Genomic DNA, 19,576 nt, shown 5'->3' with positions numbered 1-19,576 from the left:
TCAGATATCAGCATTAGGTTTCTGTAACAGAAAACCCAAAATAAGGGCTTAACCAAAGTAGCAGTTTTTATATTTTTCTTAGGTATAGGCAGATCCGGAGATAAGCACTCCAGGGGTGATATGGTAGCTCCACAGAGTTGCTAGGAAACCAGACACTTGCTGTGTTATTTTTCTGTGGTTGCTGCAACAAATTACTACAAACTGGCTGGCTTAAAACCGCGGATGTATATTGTCTCACAACTCTGGAGGCCAGAAGTCCAAGATCAAGGTGTCAGCAGGGCCACATACCCTCTGGAAGCTTGGGGACAGTCTGTCCTTTGCCTCTTAGAGCTTCTGGTGACTGCTGGCATTCCTTGGCCGCATCACTTTATTCTGTCTTGGGTGTGTGTGTCCCCCAAAACCCCCTCTGCCTCATTTAGGGCTTGTCAGGATAATCTAGATAATCTAGGATAAACTGCTCCTGTCAAAATCCTTAATCGCATCTTTTTCGTGTGAGGTCACAGACACAGGTTTTGGTGATTAGGAAGTGAATATATCTTTGTGGGTGTTTTTTCAGCCTGCCACATCTTCCAGCGCTCTGCTCTGGTCCTTGTGGTCCAACGTGGCTTCTGGAGTTCCAGCCGTCGTCACATAAACATTTCAGGAAACAGAATGGAGAGTGTTGAAGGGCATGTACCCTCCTTAAGGAAACTTTCTGGTTCCCACGTAACACTCCTTACATCTCACCGACCAGAACTTAGTCTCGTGGCCATTGGTAGCTGCATGAGAGGCTGGTGCCACGGACTGAATATTTGTGTCCTCCCAAAATTTATATATGAAGCCTAATTACCAATGTGGTGGTATTTGGAGGTGGGGCCTTTGAGAGGTAGTTTGTGGTCAGGAGGGTCAAGCTCCCACGAATGGGATTAGTGCCCTTATCAGAAGAGACACTAAAAGAGATAATGTCTGTCTCTCACACACTCCCATGTGAGGTGCAGAAGGCGTGCCTCTGCAGAACAGGGTGAGGGTCCGCACCCGGAATCGAGTCAGCTGGCACCTTGATGTTGGACTTTCCAACCTTCAGAACTGTGAGGAAGCAGTTTATGTTGTTGAAAGCCACCTGGGCTGTGGTATTTGTTATGGCTGCCTTGAGTACAATTAGATTAATTGTGGAGAAGGAAGAGGAGAGTAGATATTGAGGTTCAGCAGTCTTCGCCTCAGATCACTTTACATTTTGTTAGCTACTGTCAGTTGTTTTCCAAAGAAGATGTATAAATGTGCGTTCTCACCGGTAGGGTATGAGAATAGCCTTGCTTAAAAAAAAAAAATAGAGAATAACCTTGCTAACAGTGGGTAAATGTCATTTTTGCCAATCTCATGAATGGAAAAGAAGCATATTTTTGTAGTCCTTGCCCCTCTTTATTCACCACCTAATGCATCAGGTTACTCCAGATGTGGTCTGGCCAACACCGAGGAAAATGGGTAATTACCTGTTGTTTTTTCTGTTAATGTTGTTAATGACATGAACAACAGGAAAAAGTTAAACGACAGGAAATAATAACTGAAAAGAGGCACAGCCCAGGGCTGGGATCACTGAGTGACACAATGAGGTACCACTCCTCACTATACCCTGCCACTCCAAGCCATGTGGGTGAGCCAGCAAAACCCAGAGGGGTTTTTTTTGATATCCCAGTATCTCTGAAAGGAGACAGCTAAATGGGATCTTGAGCTCATTCCTCTTTTGTCTGAGAAATAGTGGAAATGGCTATCCGACAGGGACAGAATTAAATGCATCAAGGCTGCCCAAACTAAGACAACACATTGATTGGGGAACATGTCCAAGGTCTGAGAGTATTCCCCTCTAAGAATGGAGTGAGCCTTAAAAATCTTCAGAAGTGAATACAGTTTATAGGTATTCTAGACCCCACACTCTCCCTTGTGAGCCCTCTCACCCCATCTCTTGGCTAAAAAAAGAATTGAAATTAACTACCTTGACTTTAAACCTGTGGTTCTTTGGGGGAAAACAAACCAGTCTCACATGTGGTAGAGTGGGAGTTAATAAATGCCGCACAATATGTTGGCGTAAATAGAAGGTTTCAACTGATAGCTCAGCAACAGAGTGAGAACAGCATGGCAAGCAAATAACAGCAAGCAAGGAAGAAACACTGCTTGGGAAATATACAAAGAACACAAAATTTAAAAAGCAAACCTTATCCTAAGGAACAGAAAGAAATTATCCAGATGTGCCCAAGTTATAAAACAGTTCACTATGATGTGGATTAAATAAGATTGAAAACAAAAGCATAGTACGAGCTGAATATGTAGGAAACAAATTGAGGGCAAAACTGGTAGTAGTAACAAGAAAAGCAGACTAGATGTAGCAGAAAAAAAATCTAACTGCCTCGGAAGTTAAGACTTAAGATAATTACAAGGAATGCAACAAAAAAGAAAGGGCACCTGGGTGGCTCAGCCAGTTAGGCATCTGATTTTGGCTCAGGTCATGAGCTCAGGGTTTTAAGATTGCACCCCACATTGGGCGTCATGCTGGGTGTGGAGCCTGCTTAAGATTCTCTTTCCCTCTTCCTCTGCCCCACCTCCCTCCCTCCCTCAAAAAATTTTTTTAATTTTTTTAAATTTTAAGTTCCAGTTTAACATAGTGTTATATTAGTTTCAGGTGTACAATATAGTGATTCAGCACTCCATTCAACACTCCATACATCACCTGGTGCTCATCACAAGTGTACTTCTTAATCCCCATCACCTTAAAATTTCCCCTACCTTAAGAAATTATGACTTAATAATAGATTGAAGGAGTTTGATCTTACTAAGTTTCAGGAAATCTTGATCTTAGACTTCCAGAATTGTGAGGAATAAATTTCTGTTGTTCCTGAGCTACCCAATCTATGGCATTTTTGTTAGAGCAGGCCAAACAGACTATGACATTAGTAATTGTTAAGATTTATAAAGGGAAAAAAACAGAATTGTCATTCTGTAGTATATATGAAAAATCCAAGAGACTCTATAAAGTTTTAAGTATTCCTAAAAATCTGGCGTAAGAGATATTTTTAAAGTCCCAGAATAGTATCAAATATAAATTACTTTGGATTACATCTGATAGCAACGAGTAGACATTATTAGACAATTAAGAAATTGAAGAATAAAGGAAATCTAAATATGTAATACCATATTCATCATTGGAAAGACAGTATTCTAAAGATGACTACAAATACATATAAATTCAATGCAATTTGAGTCAAAAGTCTCAAAGTTTTAATAGGCTTTGACAAAATTAGTTTTAAAATTCATATGGCAGGCTTAATGAAGGGATCAAAAATAGATAGTTTTGAATAAAAGGAATAAAGAAGGGAGCCTCACTTCCCTGTTAACCTGGTTTCTCATAGTAATTAACTCAGACTTTTATTGACACGGGCAGTAGAGCAGTGAGAAGGGGATCTGAGGCAAGGATTAAGATGCTGACACTTCATTTAGGGACTATGCAAGCCCAGCTAGATAAGGGGGAGGCAAAAAAATCAGGTGAGAAAGCTATGAAGCAGGGTGATACATGATGGATTACCTTGGGAGGTGGGGCTTCTGCCGAATCCAGACAAATACCTCGGAGAGGTCATGAAAGGAAGAACCAGGCTGGCGGTTTTTCCCTGTTGCCTTCATTCTCTCTCTGCCACTAGTCAAGGTGCACTCCATGAGGTGACTCCCACCTATTTCCAGATTGCACATCCCTCCTTCAGCCCCTGCTCAAGAAGCCAGACCCCCCATCCCACCATGTGGCATTCCATCCACGTCTGGAAATAGAGGAGCAGCAAAGGCAGAGTTAGGGCTCAGAGGGAGGGCCAGGCAGGTCCACAAGTTCAGCTTAGATTCTGGCCAGCTCAGGGCACCATCCGTGATGACAGCAGTACAGATCAAAAGACAGGCAGCGTCTTCAGGAAAAGAATTATAAGGGAATCTGAGAGGGTGTCCAGCGTCGTTTCCAGTGCAGGTAAGAAAGCAGAAAACAGAACGTGGGTCTTTACAAAAGGATGGCACTATTATAAATAAATAAATAATGCTAGGCCAGCTACTAACCATTAGGAAAAATAAAGTAAAAATGAATCACAGGGCACCTGCCTGGCTCAGTCAGAGAGCATGGGACTCTTGATCTCGGAGTTGTAAATTCGAGCCCCCATTGGGTGTAGAGATTACTTAAAAATAAAATCTTTTAAAAAAAATGAAACCCTACATTGTATCATATAACAAATTCCAGCTGAATTAAAGACATGTTAAGTGTGAAAAACAAAACTGGAATAAAAATGCAGGAATGCCTTTTTTGACCTCTGTGTGAACAATTTTTTTTTTTTTAAGATTTTATTTCTTTATTTGAGACAGAGACATAGAGAGTGCACACAGGGTGGGGGGAGGGACAGGGAGCATGAGAAGCAGACTCCCAGCGAAGCAGGGTGCCCCACGCAGGGCTCCTTCCCAGAACCCAGAGATCATGTCCTGAGCCGAAGGCAGACACTTAGCGACTGAGCCACCCAGGCGCCCCAGGAGAACAATTTCTAAAACAAGACCCAAGCAGCACAGACCATAAAGAGCAAAAATCAGTACAATCTATAGGGAAAGTATAAACAACCAAATAGAAAGCCTAATTTTGTGAGTTAGGCATCTCTCTCTCTCTCTCTCTCTCTCTCTCTCTCTCTCTCACACACACACACACACACACACCCGAATAAACCTAAAAAGCTGCTTTTTAAAAAAAAAAGTATACCTATTAGAGGTGCAAATTAAAAGATATTGTTTCACACCCATTAGCAAGAATGTTAAAGTCTGTTGACAGAGATGCAAGCAATAGGAACTTACGTATAGAAACTCAAAATTCATGTTTGTTTGTTTTTTTTTAAGATTTTATTTATTTATTTGAGAGAGAGAGAATGAGAGAGAGCAAGCACATGAGAGGGGGGAGGGTCAGAGGGAGAAGCAGACTCCCTGCCGAGCAGGGAGCCCGATGCGGGACTCGATCCAGGGACTCCAGGATCATGACCTGAGCCGAAGGCAGTCGCTTAACCAACTGAGCCACCCAGGCGCCCTCAAAATTCATGTTTTTAAATGCTCTTTAGATGATCCCATCTGGCAAGGCAGAGAAATGTCCCTAAAATTCTACTCTCCTACCAGTCTCAGCTCTCCTCTACCGGGTCCTACTCTAAGTTTCATCCTTAGTGTTTGACTTCTGTTGCCATGTCATTTTCTCTACCATCACCCTCACTCTCAGGCTGTTTCTTACTCTTGGTCCCAGTTCCTACCTCTTGTTCTTTTGGTTTTCTGTTCCTAATCTGCCATGGATCTGGAAACTATAAGTAGCTTATTAGAATTTTGCACATACCAATAGGGCCAGAAGAAGACCTAAGAGACTTCTGGCAGATTGGTGGGGAGGTACGTATATTTTTATCATAATCTGTTTTATTACTTCAGAGGCCTTTTTTAATTTTCTCTGATTCTGGGCTCTTTCTATTAGGCAAAGTTGCTGGGTAGGTGAGGTGTAATGAACTTGAATTTAGTCCATTTGTTTAATTTGCCATTGTTTATATATAAATTCTGTCCTTCAGGGCCTCCAATGGTATATGTTAATTTGACTAATATATAAAATAGTTGGAATAAGGAAATTGAAGGTTAGCCTATGAATTGGTAGGAAGGTGTCTGTTTACCAAAAAATTTGAATAACTGATTTCTAACTTTTATTAACCTTTTTAAAAATGCAAATAAGATTATTTGTTGGGGGGAAAAAAAGTTTTGTTTTTAAGTAGGCTCCATGCCCAACGTGGAGCCCAGCACAGGGCTTGAATGCACAACCCTGAAATCAGAACCTGAGCTGAGATCAAGTTGGATGCTTAACCGACTGAACCACCCAAGTGCCCCCAAAAAACAGCTTTTGAGATAGAATTTCTATTGATATATTCCTAATGAATGCAATGCATTCATGTAGAGTATACAGCTCCCTGGCTTTTAGTATAGTCAGATAATGTACATCCATCACCACAATATTAGAACATTTTCATTACCCACAGAAGGAACCCCTGTACCTCTTAGCTTTTTTTTTTTTTTTTAAAGATTTTATTTATTTATTTGAGAGAATGAGACAGAGAGTTAGGCATGAGAGCGGGGAGGGTCAGAGGGAGAAGCAGACTCCCTGCTGAGCAGGGAGTCCGATGCGGGACTCGATCCCAGGACTCCGGGATCATGACCTGAGCCGAAGGCAGTCGCCCAACCAACTGAGCCACCCAGGCGCCCTGTACCTCTTAGCTTTTATCCCCCAGTCCTCTCAGCCCTAGGCAACCACTAAGCTTTCTGTCTCTGTATATTTGTCTCTCTGGACACTTCACGTAAATGGAGTCATATATGGCCATTTGTGACGGTCTTCTTGCACTTAACAGTGTGTTCAGAGTTGTCGCATGTATCAGTACTTTTTATTGCTGAATAATACTCCATTGAACGAGTAACACCACATTTTATTTATCCCCTCATCACTTAATTGGACATTTGGGTAGTTTCCACTTTTTAGCTATTATGAATAAAGCTGCTATGAACATGTGTAAACTTGAGTTTTCATTTCTCTTAAACATATATCTAGGAACAGAATTGCTGGATCACATGGTAATTCTATGTTTAATGTTTTGAGGAACTGCCAGACTGTTTTCCACGGCAGCTGTACCACTTTACATTCCCACCAACAGTGTGTGAGAGTTCCAATTTCTTCACATCCTCAGAAACATTTGTTACCTTTTAAATTTAGCTGTCCTGGTAGATGTAACTTGGTATCTCTTGTCGTTTTAGTTTTATGATTTTCTAAGGTTCATTTCATCTTTTTTCCCCCAATATTTTCTTTTAATATGCAAGAAATGATGCTTTTAATTTCATTTCTTTTTTTAACAGGCTAAGGAAATTTTAACAAAAGAATCAAATGTGCAAGAGGTTCGTTGTCCTGTTACCGTGTGTGGAGATGTGCATGGTCAATTCCATGATCTTATGGAACTCTTTAGAATTGGTGGAAAATCACCAGATACAAACTATCTATTCATGGGCGACTATGTAGACAGAGGCTATTACTCAGTGGAGACTGTGACTCTTCTTGTGGCATTAAAGGTATGATGAATGAAATTCAGTTTTTTTTTTTTTTTTTCCAACCTTTAAACCTGCAAAAGGGGAAGATGGCAATATTGCATATCTTCTGTTATATTTTATCCATTCAGTTTATAGCCCCTTAAAATATAATAGTTGGTTTTACATCTTGTAAAAGAGAGAGAAATGAAAATTAAACATTTAGTGTGTCCTGCCTACTTCTGGTAAATCTCTCCCTTAGGTGGTCCACAGCTGAAGTCTTGGAACCATTTTTTACTTAAGTAGGTATCCCTCATAAACAGTCAATTTAATTCTTGCCTTGAGAAGTCTGTTATTCCTGTGTCTTTTTTTCTATCACACAATTCATATCTTTTATCACTTCACATGTATTACATTTATGTGGACCTGGCACCTAGCTTTAAACAGTGAGCTTAATTTGGGGCACATAATGGATAGTTAATAAATATGTATAAACTGAAGTATGCATTTGCAGCTTTTAGGTTAATTTGGTTAACAGAATCTGCTGCTTTTTCATACTTCCTATCAAACACATCCCTAACTAAATAGTATGCTGTAAGGTATGTCTCTGTGTTTTGTTATGAAAAGGAAACTCTAAATACATTTGAAATCTTGCCCAGATTTGGCAAGGGCCTGTTTTTGTTAGCAAATACAGTCTTTCTGTGGGAAATAAAAGTTGAAGGGGGAGAGAGAAGTTAGTATAAAAAGGAGTTTGTCTCTAGTCCAAATCTTTGACCATCAGTATCCATTCAGCAGTAAGACATAGTGTTCTGGAAAGACCTAGAAGACTGGTGATTGAGGATGAAGAGGATATTAAAGACCAAGAATCAGATACAGTTTTATTATAATAACATAGATATCAGTTAGTAAGGGTTCCAATAAGGGTGTTATAAATAGTAATGAAGACGAAGGAATATAAATATTTCAAAGGTCAGTCAGCAGTGAATGAGAAAATTTTTAATTCTGAATAAGAATTAGCATTTAATGCAACAGCACACAAAAGAACCATTTAAAGAAATGGGTCAGAAGTTAATGTGCTTAACATAACACTAGTAAAAATACGCTTTATACCATGAATTTCTTTTGCTTTTCCTGCAGGTGCGTTATCCAGAACGCATTACAATATTGAGAGGAAATCACGAAAGCCGACAAATTACCCAAGTGTATGGCTTTTATGATGAATGTCTACGAAAGTATGGAAATGCCAATGTTTGGAAATATTTTACAGATCTATTTGATTATCTTCCACTTACAGCTTTAGTAGATGGACAGGTGTGTATGTGCTTCTATGGTGGGTGGGAGAGGAATAAAAGTAAGAAAAGATTTTCTATTAGCAAGTTAGGGTTTAGATTTACATGACATGATTTCCACATCTCCTTGGCCTTTTCTGCCTCTTTTCCTTATAATTAAAATTTCAGAATAGAGAATTAGGTTAAGTTTTATGCACATTGTGACCAGCAGATTTCCCTGTTGGTTCTCAGATATGTGTGTAAATATTTTTGCCAAAGAATTTGCCAATACGCTTTTTCTGTTATAGACAAGTATCATAAATGCTTAAGACCCTGAAGTACAATACTAGTAAAGCAAAGCTGTTTTTTTAAAACTAGCTCCATACATATACACAGTGTTTGCTGGTTACCATTAATAACTTTTTATTCCTATTTTCATGGTAGTTACAAGCAGCAATATTGTGTATTACATCTTCATTAAGATGTGCATGCTTTATTTCCACCTGTAATGAGTATTATAGACACACTGTAAAACATTCAAAATATAAGAAAAATGTGCAAGTTTCTGTTATCCTAGTTTCTAAGAGATAATCACTGTGAACATGAACTGATTTAACTTTAAATATGAAACATACAGTACCAAAAAATAAATAATATGTGGTACAAGTCTGCAGTTCCTAAGCCGTATAAAAGCCTAGAATTGTCATGGGCATAATAGATCCACTCATAATTTGGTTATAGCCTTTTCTTTGTGGTCCTGACAGTCCACATTTTTCCCAGCCGTGATATTGACACTGCAGTAATTAATTTCAAAGGACAATATTTTGCCTAGACTTGGCTAAAATGAAAGAAAACAATGTGGACTTCAAGAGTTCACAAATTATTTCTAAATGACAGTGGAAGTATGATGTAAACCAAAATTTTTGGATGTAAACAGGGATAAAACACAGGGAAATTCATAGTCTCCCATTCATTTTGTTGAAAAATTAAAGGAAATGTGAAATAAACATTTAACTCAAAGAAACGATAGTAAAATAAACTTAAAGGATTAAAGATAAAAGCAGACATGGAGGGGTGCCTGGGTGGCTCAGTCGTTTAAGCATCCAGTTCTTGATTTTGGCTTAGGTCATGATCTCAGGGTCCTGGGATCAAGTCCCCGAGTTAGGCTCCCAGCTCAGCGGGGAGTCTGCTTTAGGATTCTCTCTTTCCCTCTGCACCTCCCCCGCCCCCCAAATAAATAAATCTTTAAAAAAAAAAAAAAAAAAACCACAAATGGATACCAAAAAATCACTAGGAATGAGAAATACGGCATGACTATCAATATGGATGTGCTTGTGTATCACAATAACATAGGGTACAGCTTTAATCTGGTGCACTTGGAAAGATGAAATTTCCTACAGCAAAATAGTTTTTGAAGAAATTAGGCCAATGTAAATAAACTACCAAACTTAGAAGAAATTGGAAAAGTAACCAGGTCTGGATAGTTTTCTAGGCAAATTCTACCAAACCTTTAAGGAACATACATATAATTTCTGTGTTCTAGAGCTTAGGAAAAGATGAAGAGCTTCAAAATTTATTCTGTGAAGTTAGTATAACCTCAATACCAAACCAGACATGGCAAGCACCAAAAAATAAAACTCAGTTTTTAAGTAGTAAAATAAAATAACATTAATTGAATAAAGAAACTTATACTGGCTATACTTAATCAGCAAAACATCAGAAATCTCTTCAAAATTGGGAGAAAAATGCCTTCTAAAACTTGTATTACTATTCTCTCTGATACAAAATCCCTAGAGGATGGGTGTGGGAATAGAGATTTTACCAAAAACAAACTGAAAAATTTTATTTTCAAGGATTTTTTGGAAATCCTAGCCAGTGCCCTGAGTATTAAAAAGAATTAAAGGGTATAAACATGGAGAAGAAATTAAATATTTTTGCTAACAACATGATTCTGTACTCAGAGAACTCTTACGAAAGCTGAAAAACTATTGGAGCCAATAACAGGAATGGTACTGTCCTTCCTGTAAGAGAAACAAAAAAATTATATATGTTAGCAGAAAATGTAATGGTGAGTCACAAGAATGGAGGTCCCATTTGCTAGAGAAGGGGAAAAAATACTATACAAAATACTTAGGATTGATTATAAGGAAAAAAGAAATATTTTAAAGTATCAGTAGCTCTCTAATTGATTTTTGTTTCCTTTTCCATTGTATTTTATAAATTTTCCACAGTGAATATTATTAAATTTTACTTTGAAAAGAAGAGCTATTAGGATTTACATTTTGTAACCATTATTTATTTACTCTCCATTAACTTTCAGCATTTAATAAAACTTTTTTTTTCTTTTTTTTTTAATTCACAAACAGATATTCTGCCTCCACGGTGGCCTCTCTCCATCCATAGATACACTGGATCATATAAGAGCTTTGGATCGTTTACAAGAAGTTCCACACGAGGTAAACTTGGTTTTAATTTTAAAAACAAAGAAATATAACCACATTGTGGTAAAGCTAAATGAAATAACATGTACTTAATTTTCTTGGCCAGGGCCCAATGTGTGATCTGTTGTGGTCAGATCCAGATGATCGTGGTGGGTGGGGTATCTCACCACGTGGTGCTGGCTACACATTTGGACAGGACATTTCTGAAACATTTAACCATGCCAATGGTCTCACACTGGTTTCTCGAGCTCACCAACTTGTAATGGAGGTACGTCTTTTTCCCACAGGATGATGTTTTGTTTTGGTTTTTTTTTTAAATGGAAGAAGTGTTTTCTTTAAGATAATCTTTATTTCTAATAAATATATATCTCTGTCATAAGGCTTCATGAAACATTTCCTCCCTATTACCTAAATGAAAGGAGAAAAAATTGAGCTGGTTTTAGCAAATAGGGGAAAGTACTAGTTGGCCAGAGCAAAATTATAACTCACTTTGGAAATTAATTTAGACATAGAGGAAAGTTTCAAAAATATTATCAAAAAATTCTCTTGTATCCTACACTGATGCCTCAAATATATTTTCGTATTTTAGTATTCTATCTCTATCTTCCAGCTTCCCTTCCTCCATACACATTTCTTTTAAAATATTTGAATGTCAGTTGCAGACATGGTGCTCCTTTACCTCCAAATTTCCATGTATATTTTGCAAAAATAAAGATGTTCTCTTATGTTACTACAGTATAATTATCACAGTCCAGAATTTGCATTGATACAGTACTATGATCTAAACACTTCATTTGAATTTTTTAGTAACTCACTAATGTTCTTGATAGGAAAATTCAGTCGTGTATGTCCATGTATAATCTCATCCAGGATCATGCTGTATTCAGTCTCCTTTGGTGTGGAAATAATTCCTCAGATTTTGTTTTGCATAATCTTTACATTTTTAAAGACTACGTTTTGTAGAAGTATCCTTCACCTGTGGTTTGATTGATGTTGCCTTATGACTCGGGGTATGCATATTTGGCAGGCATGCCACAGCACGATGGGACGTGCTTTTCAGTGCGTCATGTTAGGGTCATGGAATCTCTGCTTGAATCACTTAGTTAAGCTGCTGGCTGCCAGATTTCTCTACCATGATGTTACTATTTTATAAATACTAAAGGAATATAAATAGAATTTTATTCTTTTAAATCAGGGAGTGGTTTCAAGATGTTAGAGAAAACTTCAACCCAATTGAGGCAGGAGGAGTGAGAACATGGTTAACAAGGAATATAAATTCATATGGTAAAGATAACCTAATTGTATCAGTAATCATAACAAATGTGAATGGATGAAAATTTTTACATCCCTAAAATCCTGAGACTCTGAATTAGACAATCAAAGTTCAGCTGCTAATTGAGAGGAATCTAAAACATAATGAAAAAAATAAAAATTAAAAATAAAACATAATAATGACACTACAGACTAGAAGTAGAGGGAAAATGGTATGTTGATATATCAATTAGAGAATTACCCAAAATACAGCTAATAATGTGCATCATAATAGCCTTTGAGTTAAAAAGTATATATAGAAATAAAAGGTCATTATTGATGAAAACTGGCCCAGTTCTCTAGGGAAGAAATAATTGAGCTTGTGTTTACCTAGTAATAGATTCAAAATATATAAAGCAATAACTGATAGAAGGAAAAACTAAGAAATCTTCCATCGTTGTGGGAGAAATTTTAATACATATCTGAGCCAAGAGCCAAAGCATAGATGTAAATAGAACGATGCCGTTCTTGAGCTCCGTGGCACAGTACCCTGGGCCCAGCAGTGGAGTATTCCGTGCAGGTGCCCAGAGTTAAGGATGGATACCATATAAGGGAGCAGAGAAAACGACATTTCCACCAAGAATATCTGTAATTTTTGAATGTAGTTTTCTAAACGGACCCATGTCAAGATTATAATTTTATAGTGAAGTGTTATTTTTTGGTTTTTTTTTTAATGCTGCAGGGATACAATTGGTGTCATGATCGGAATGTGGTTACCATTTTCAGTGCACCCAATTACTGTTACCGTTGTGGGAACCAGGCTGCTATCATGGAATTAGATGACACTTTAAAATACTCCTTGTAAGTAACTGAAAATTTTTTAAATTGTATATAATTGCTTTTAGAAATTTTAAATGTAGTTTATTAAAATTAGAGGATTTCTGCTTCTGTAATACTAGAATGAGGAACGTGGCAAACCCTCTTCCCAACAGAAACAGTCATTTAACTGGAAGGTTATTTTAAACAGTTATTGTAGGTTTTAGAATATTGTCCAAAATGCATACAGCCCATGGAGAAACATTCTAGAAAATGTACTAAATTTCAGTAATAGCCAGAATCTGTGGAATTTGAGCCATAACCTCTTCCCTCCCCATCTTTCCACATCCCTTGTTCAGAAACTACTCCACAGTCATTCTACCTTGGGCCCTGCTCAGATATTTTCCTGGGTTTAATGGCTAAGCCTTTGTTAACCAAACAACAGAGTTATTTAGAGGTTCCCTCTGGGTGGGCACAAGCCACTTACTGTTCAGAGGTTGTGCTCAAGCCTCCTTGGTCATTGAAATTTTAGGGCTCACCCTAATCCAGTAAGATCACTGGGAATGTCTGTGGCTAAGAAGTTGCTATCAGAGTTGAAAGAATTTATATTTTGGCTCACAGTTCAACCAAGCACACTAGTACCTTGGATTTTCCTTGTTTGATTAGTCCTGAGAGAGTGCAACCTTAAGGATGCACATAGTGTCATTTCCCAGACTGTCAGAGATGTATGTGATTGGGGTTTTAAGCCTGGCTTCCTAGGAGTTGCTCCTGGGTCAAAGAGTAACTTGATCAGCCAGTATTTGATTAGAGATTGTGTTTAAAGCTCTGGTATCATTGAGGGTTATATACCCTTTTGTTGATTAATCTGTGTATTAGTTTCCTAGGGCTGCTGTAACAGATTACCACAAAGTGGGTGCCTTAACGGAATTTATTCTCACGTTTGTGGAGGCTAGAAATTTGAAATCAGGGTGTTGGCAGGATGATGTTGTAAAAGCTCTAGGGGAGGATCCTTTCTTGCCTCTCCCTAGCTTCTGGTGGCTCCTACAATCCTTGATTTATAGATGCATCACCCCAGTCTCTGTCTTCACATGGCACTCTCCCCTGTGTGTCTGTTTCTTTAATAAAGATACCATCAGATTGATGGGCCACCTGGGTGGCTCAGTTGGTTGAGCATCTGACTCTTGATTTTGGCTCAGGTCATGATCTCAGGGTCGTAAGGTTGGGCTCCATGCTGAGCCTGGAGCCTGCTTGAGATTCTCTCTCTTATTCTCCCTCTGCCCCTCCCTGCTCATCCTCTCTCAGAGAAAAAAAAAAAAAAAAAAGGAAAGAAAAGAATACCACCAGATTGAATTTAGGGCTCAGCCTAATCCAGTATGACCTCACCTTAACTAATAACATCTGCAAAGACCAAATAGTGTCACATTCTGAGGTTCTGAACGGACATGAATTTTGGAGGTAAACTGTTTGACCCAGCATAGTCTGTGTGTGGCTTGGGAATGTTTTCAAGAATGCCCCAACTGCTACTCTAATTGTTGCTGTGTGGGTATAGCTATGTGCACAGTCGTCTTGTCTCCCCGTGTTGACTGTGATCCCAGGAAGGCTTTTCTTGGCTCTTCTTTTGTCTATTACATTTCTTAAAAATTCAGCTGTACTACAAATACATCCATATTGTTTTTGCACTGGTTTTTAAATCAGTTAAGAAGATGCAATTATACTGTCATTTACAATTACTGTCCTGTGTGTGTGTTTCTTAATAACTTGAATCCAAAAGAAGAATATGAAGAAAATAAAAATGAGAAGGTTAATATAACAAAATCTATACACATTTGCTCTCCTTTCTCAGCTTTAAGGGCATGACATCGTATGAAATAGTAATTATAACAATGCGTTTTGGGGATTTTAACATAACATCAGTAGCAAAAGAAGGAAATGGAAAGGCGCTTACTATACAGGAATTAATTTCTCTTAATTGACTAGAATTTATAAATCGGTAGAATTCTGTAAGTTGTGTATTGTAAGTTTTCAAGCAATCAATAATAAAATAATTTAGGAAAAATAACAAGTTATTAAAGGAATTAAAAGGTGCACTAGAAAATATGCTTTTAATAAAAAACCAGTTAAAGTGGGAACCAAGAAAGAAAACAAGTAAATGGCAGGTATAAAGCCAGTCATATCAATATTAAATGTGAGTGGTTTAAGTAATGCAATCAGAAGGCAAAATTTGTCAGATTTTTTGTTTTTAAAGATCCAGCTTTATGATACCTACAGAAAGCATAATTTAGATTAAAAACAAAAGGGTTGAAAGTAGGTGAAAAAGATAACCATGCTAACAGCAACCACATGACTTGAACTGGTTATACTAATAGACAAAGTAGATTTCAAAATAAAAATGTTTATTAGACGTAAAGACATTTCACAATGATGAAAGAGTCAAAGCATTAGGAGAATATACCAGTTATAAACATAACACAACTGTGGAGCAAAAATGAACAGAATTGAAGGGAGAAATAGACAGTTGAACAGTAGTTGGAGACTTTATTATGCTACTTTCAATAATAGAACTAGGCAGAATATCACCAATGACATAGAAGACTTGAGAAACTATAACTTAACATTTATGGAACATTCCACCCAATAGTAGCAGAGTAGTTTTGTCAAATGCACATGGAACATTCTCTAAGATTGACTATATGCTGGGCTATAAACCCAAGCCTCAGTAAACTTAAAACTATTGAGGGGTGTCTGGGTGGCTCAGTCAGTTAAGTGTCCAACTCTTGATTTCAGCTCAGATCATGAACCTCAGGGTCATGAGATCAAGCCCCATGTCAGGCTCTGCACTGGGCATGGAGCCTGCTTAAGATTCTCTATCATCTCCTTCTGCTCCTCCTTTAAAAAAAAGAATATTGAAGTCATACAAAATATGTTCTCCAAACACAGTGGAATGAAATTAGAAATCAAAATAGAAGGAAAACTGGAAAATGTGTAAATATGTGGAAATTAACATACTCCTAAATGACCTGAATCAAAGAATAAATCATAAGGGAAATTAGAAAATACTTTGAGATGAATAAAAATGAAAACAGAATGTGCCAAAACTTATGTGATACAATGAAAGCAGTGTTTGCAGGGAAATATATAACTGTAAGTTGCCTGTATTAAAAATCAGATTTTTAGAAAGATCTCAAGTCAGTGACCTAACATTTTAAGGACCCTAGAAAAAGAAGAGCAACCTAAACCCCAGTGCAAACATACAGAAGGAAATAAAAAGGAAATCAATGAAATGGAAAAATAATCAAAATCAGAGTTGGTTCTTTTCAACAAAATTGAAAAGTCTTAACTAGACTGGCCAAACAAAAATGAGTGAAGATTCACATTACCAAAATCACTACAGACCTTATTGAAATAAAAAGAATTACAAGGGAATATAATGAATAAGTGTACGGCAACAAACTAGGTAACTTGGATAAAATGGACAAATTCCTAGGAAGACAAACTGCCAAAATTGACTCAGAAAATGTGAATAGACCTGTAACAAGTGAAAAAGTTGAATTAATATTTTAAAACTTCCTACAAAGAAAAGCCCCCAAGCCCGGTGGGCTTCACTGATGAAATGACTAAAAGTTTAAAAAGGAATTAACACCAGTTTTTCACAGAAACTAAGAATAGAATAGGAGGGATCATTTCCCAATGTATTCTTTGAAGTCTGTATTACCCTAATACCAAAATCAAAGATAATTTAAGAAAACTACAGACCAATACTCTTTATGCTTATAGTTGCAAAAATCTGCAACAAAACATTAGCAAACTGAATCTAGTAATATACAAACAGGATTATACACAGTGACCAACTGTGATTTATCCCAGGAAGGCAGAGTTGGTTCAAAATATGAAAAATCAAAGCAATAATCCATTGGACAAAAAAAGCACTTGATCGTCTCAGTTAAGCCAGGAAAACATTTGTCAAAATCCAGCACACTTTCATAATAAAAATACTCAGCAAATTAGTCAAGAGAACTTCCTCTTCCTGATAAAGGTCATCTGCAGAAACTCCACAGCTAACACCCATTTTTTTTTTTTAAGATTTTATTTAAGGGGCGCCTGGGTGGCTCAGTCGGTTGAGCGTCTGCCTTTGGCTCGGGTCATGATCTCAGGGTCCTGGGCTCGAGCCCCACATCTGGCTCCCTGTTCTGCGGGAAGCCTGCTTCTCCCTCTCCCACTCCCCCTGCTTGTGTTCCCTCTTTCGCTGTGTCTCTGTCAAATAAATAAATTCTTAAAAAAAAAAAAAAGTTTATTTAAGAGAGAGCATGAGCAGGAGGGGCAGAGGAAGAAGAACAAGAAGATTCCATGCCAAGTGGGGAGCTCGACATGGGCTCCATCCCAGGACCCTGGGATCATGACCTGAGCCAAAGGCACTTTACCGACTGAGCCACCCAGGTGCACCTAATGTCATTCTTAATCATGAAAGACTAAATGCTTTCCCCTAAAATCTAGAGCAAAACGAACATCCATTCTTACAACTTTCATTCAGCTGATAATTATATTGCAAATCTTTTATGCCAGGCACTGAACCAGACATTTTGTCTGCTTCAATTTTCACCGTAGCTCTGTGAGATAGTTTTATGGAAGAACGCACCTGCAGTGACTTGCCATGGATTATTCCAGTCCTAAACATAGTAAAAGTGGGAAATCAATACTGCTCCTTCTACTACTATGTCTTCTTATTTATTCATTTGCTTGCAAATTCAAATCCTTTAACTATTTGCTTTCTTTTTCGCCATTTATAGCCTTCAGTTTGACCCAGCACCTCGTCGTGGAGAGCCTCATGTTACCCGGCGCACCCCAGACTACTTCCTGTAAATTCCTCCTGGGAAAACCCTGCCTTTGTATGTGGAAGTATACCTGGCTTTTTAAAATAGATATATTTAAAAACAAAACAAAAAAAGCAACAGTAATGTATGTGTTTCTGTAACAAATTGGGATCTGTCTTGGCATTAAACCATATCATGGACCAAAATGTGCCATATTAATGATGAGCATTTAGCACAATTTGAGACTGAAATTTAGTACAACACTATGTTCTAGATCGGTCAGTCTTAACAGTTTGCCTGCTGTATTTGTAGTAACCATTTTCCTCTGGACTGTTCAAGCAAAAAAGGTAACTAACTCCTTCATCTCCTTTTGCACTTATTTGGAAATTTTAGTTATAGTGTTTAACTGGCATGGATTGATAGAGTTGGGGTTTTATTTTTAAGAAAAATTCACAAGCTAACTTCCACTTAATCCATTACCCTTTATTTTATTGAAATGTATAGTTAAATTAACTGAAGAAAAGATTCTTGGGAGTATGTTGTCATAACATTTAAAAAGGTTTCCCTTCATTTAAACTAAATTACTGTTTTATGTTGATCTGCATATTTCTGTATATTTGTCATGACAGTGCTTGCATCCTATTTGGTGTACTGAGCAAATAAACTTTCCATTTTAAACAAAAATTGATTTACTGAGGTATGCTTTAAATGAAAAGTTCTGCTATTTTGACACTTGATATAAAACCTCTTAAAAAAATAAAATCTCTTGACCTGTGATAAACAGTTGTGTTGAGATAATTTAAGTGTAATGTTCTTTGTGTAAGGCTTATATTCAGAAGAAAACCTCAGACAGTAGGCTGGTAACGTTTAGACCATAAAACCATTTTTATTTCTAAACATTTTACTAGGTAGTTTGTATTAATGTATTCAAGTATGGAGTGTATGCTAAAACCGTAGGACATTCTATAGCTAGGAAGAATCTTTTAAAAGCCAAAATATATTTTATCTTTATCCATTGCTCTAGAAATAAGAATCCCCAAAAGAGAGTTTAGTAGAAATAGTATAGTAATAGCACCATTACTAATATGTAACATAAATTCCAAGTAGAGGAGGGAAATACAGAGTCAGTGTTAAGGGTGAGTGTGGGAGGGTGGAAGACACAAGAGAAAATTAAATTTTTTAAGTCTTGTAGAAGAAAACAAGATGGTAGAATATCTCAGTAACAATGGACAGAGTTCTCTAGTAAAAGAGGGTCAAATTTGATTTTTTTTTAAACCCAGCTATATCCTGGTTACAAGGCACATTCCAAAAGCAAAGTCAGATATGTTGAAAATAAGATGGAATAGACCAAGAAGATACTAATCAAAGGAAACCTGAAATAGCTATATCTATATTAATATTAAAATAGACTTTGAGGGGTGCCTGGGTGGCTCAGTCAGTTAAGTGTCTGCCTTCGGCTCGGGTCATGATCCTGGGGTCCTGGGATCAAGCCCCGCATCGGGCTCCCTGCTCAGCGGGAAGCCTGTTTCTCCCTCTCCCACTCCCCCTGCTTGTGTTCCCTCTCTCGCTGTCTGTTAAAAAAATAAATAAATCTTAAAAAAAAAAAAGATAAAATGGACTTTGAGACAAAATTTAAGAATAGAAGATGAGGGCACCTGGGTGGCTCAGTCGTTGAGCGTCTGCCTTCGGCTCAGGTCATGATCCCGGGGTCCTGGGGTCGAGCCCCACATTGGGCTCCATGCTCCTTGGGAAGCCTGCTTCTCCCCCTCCCGCTCCCCCTGCTTGTGTTCCCTATCTCGCTGTCTCGGTCAATAAATAAAATCTTTGGAAAAAAAAAAAGAATAGAAAATGAATACAAATAGTTAACTTACAATTCTAAACTTGTCTGCACATACCAAAATAGCCTATGTTAAAAGCAAAATCC

General features: G+C 37.6%; 1 protein-coding gene across 1 annotated transcript in view; it reads left to right on the top strand.

The window, feature by feature from the left end:
* The window catches only part of PPP2CB (protein phosphatase 2 catalytic subunit beta), a 35,239-nt gene extending 16,798 nt beyond the window's left edge, over positions 1–18,441 (top strand). The window contains exons 2-7 of the mRNA XM_021694118.2: positions 6,904–7,113; positions 8,206–8,379; positions 10,703–10,792; positions 10,884–11,045; positions 12,771–12,889; positions 17,629–18,441. Coding sequence (XP_021549793.1) covers positions 6,904–7,113; positions 8,206–8,379; positions 10,703–10,792; positions 10,884–11,045; positions 12,771–12,889; positions 17,629–17,701 — 828 coding nt within the window. The 3' untranslated portion in view covers positions 17,702–18,441. The remainder of the gene's footprint in view (positions 1–6,903; positions 7,114–8,205; positions 8,380–10,702; positions 10,793–10,883; positions 11,046–12,770; positions 12,890–17,628) is intronic.
* The last annotated feature ends 1,135 nt before the right edge of the window (positions 18,442–19,576 follow it).

The sequence above is a fragment of the Neomonachus schauinslandi genome, chromosome 2, assembly GCF_002201575.2.
Source record: "Neomonachus schauinslandi chromosome 2, ASM220157v2, whole genome shotgun sequence".
Lineage (NCBI taxonomy): Eukaryota > Metazoa > Chordata > Mammalia > Carnivora > Phocidae > Neomonachus > Neomonachus schauinslandi.
This window is presented reverse-complemented; position numbering and strand designations above follow the sequence as displayed.